Here is a 2,217-nt window from a genome sequence, read left to right on the forward strand (position 1 = left end):
TGTAGATATGTGGGGGCGTGTTAGAACGAGCCGTTTTAGGAGGGTGTGGCTGACTCTTAACTTTTATAAAGAATATCTCTTTGGATTTGAGACTTTAGTCTCTGCAACTTTACAGATCTTCTTTATGCACCAAGAGCTTGTAACACTCCAAAGAGAAAGGAAAACTTGAAATAGCATCATATGAGTCCCTATACACTGTGTGTGTGTGTGTGTGTGTGTGTGTGTGTGTGTGTGTGTGTGTGAGAGAGAGAGAAAGAGAGAGAGAGAGAGAATGTGTGTGTGAGTGTGTCGTAATGTATTTGTAAACATTTTAAGGTACACTGAATATGAATGCAATTAAAGTTCAATAAAGTTTTGTTTATTGCACCTAATTAATGACACTTTTTCCATTTTCTGTGAAGCAAGAACTATTCACTCATTATTCCCAATTAACAATCTTTACTACAAGCTAATTAAACAATAATAATTGTGTTAATTACAGGGACAATGAACAATGACAAATAAATGATGGACCAGTTCAAGCTTTGTTAGAGCACATACATATAAACACTAACAATCTCATCATGCTCTGATGGTACACTCTCACTCTCTCTGAAAGTTTTTTTTTTCATCCATTTATTTTTTTTCCCCATTACTGTTTATCACTCATTTTGTCCATATCTCTCCCTCTCAAATATTACCTCTGTTGCTTAATCTAATTAATCTCTTTCTCTTTTTTCAAAGTTCTGTGAGGCATTTCTTCCCTTTTATTTTTTTTGATGGATGTGCTTTTTTGCCACATTTTACCACTCTTTTTCTCTACCTGTCATTCTTCAACCATCCACTGATCATTCTTCTGTTCTTTTTCTGTTTCTTCTGGGGGTGTATCTTGAGAAGGACAGCTAATATATGGGCCCAAGAAAGGTACAGTCTCCTACAGTTCAATGCGGTGTGCAGCCATGTGTAACGGATTGGAAAGGTATGTTAAATTATTGCATAAATGGGGACAGCGCCATCTATGTGGTGAAATCACATCACGCACCACATAGATGGCGCTGTCCCCATTTATGCAATAATTTAACATACCTTTCCAATCCGTTACACATGCCTCTTGTTTGTACCTTTTTCCAGTGGGTTTAATGAGCTAACATCAAAGAATCACTAATAAACTTGCTTACCATATCCATAGTTACTAAATCTTATGTTACATGCATCCTGGTCAGCATAACTAGATTAATTATTGACATTCAATACTTTATACTTTTCAAAGGCCATTGCTAGTTGTATGTGATTTGCTTGCAGTGTTTGAAAAGTCACAAATTGTATTTACTAAGTGGATGAGTTTACCACTGATCAGGCAGACCACTAACATTGTTCTCAAATTACAACATTGCCGTTTTTAAATACATTTTTACATGTGACTATACGAGTATATAGAGCACTTCATAAATTGTTTTGCAGTTTTCAGAACCTCAATAGTGCCTTCATCTTTTAGGGCATCTCTCACACCAATTTACTTCACATTGTCCTCCCCTCCATTTTTTCCCCCTCCTCTGTATAAATTCAGTGACCCCAAAAAGTATTTAAACTATGGATGTGAAAAATGACATATTTTCAAAAAAGTATTAAAGAAGCCATGGATAAATGGGGTGGTTTTAGGAGACCTTTACATAAGTTCTCTTATGTAAAAAAAAAAAATTATAATAATAGCTGGGCAGAGCTCAGAAGAGTGTAGCAGAACGCAGGGGTCTCAAGATTTTTTAGCAGAACTCTTATTAACTTGACACAGTAAAGCTAAAAAAAGAGTTGTAACACAACAGCCTAAGATTTATAAAGTGCCACATTCATAGCATTAGATAAAATATCAAACCAAGTGCCTTTATTTTATATGAATTAATAAGACTGTACATTTTATATACTAGTATTATTAGTAATATAATACAAATTTGGTTTTATGGTATGTATTTTTTCTTTTAGTAAAAATACTCATTGTTCATGTGGTGAACCACACAACTTAGAAACTGAGAAACAACTTAATAAATCCAGTTAAAATCACTTTGAGACCAGCTGGTTAACAGTGATATAAAAAAGTAACAAGTTCTGAGAAAATGTGTTGTGTTTTTTGTTTGCAAATGCTGCATGATTTGATTGTGTGTGTGTGTGTGTGTGTGTGTGTGTGTGTGTGTGTGTGTGTGTGTGTGTGTGTGTGTGTGTGTGTGTGTGTGTTTATGTGTTTAT

General features: G+C 34.7%; 1 protein-coding gene across 1 annotated transcript in view; it reads left to right on the plus strand.

Annotated features, from left to right (window-relative positions):
- LOC107559060 (serine/threonine-protein phosphatase 2B catalytic subunit alpha isoform-like) overlaps positions 1-2,217 on the plus strand; it is a 101,009-nt gene that overhangs the window by 60,506 nt on the left and 38,286 nt on the right. The window contains exon 11 of the mRNA XM_016242796.1: positions 877-903. Coding sequence (XP_016098282.1) covers positions 877-903 — 27 coding nt within the window. The remainder of the gene's footprint in view (positions 1-876; positions 904-2,217) is intronic.

Source organism: Sinocyclocheilus grahami, unplaced genomic scaffold (assembly GCF_001515645.1).
Source record: "Sinocyclocheilus grahami isolate Dianchi unplaced genomic scaffold, SAMN03320097.WGS_v1.1 scaffold673.1, whole genome shotgun sequence".
Classification (NCBI taxonomy): Eukaryota; Metazoa; Chordata; class Actinopteri; order Cypriniformes; family Cyprinidae; genus Sinocyclocheilus; species Sinocyclocheilus grahami.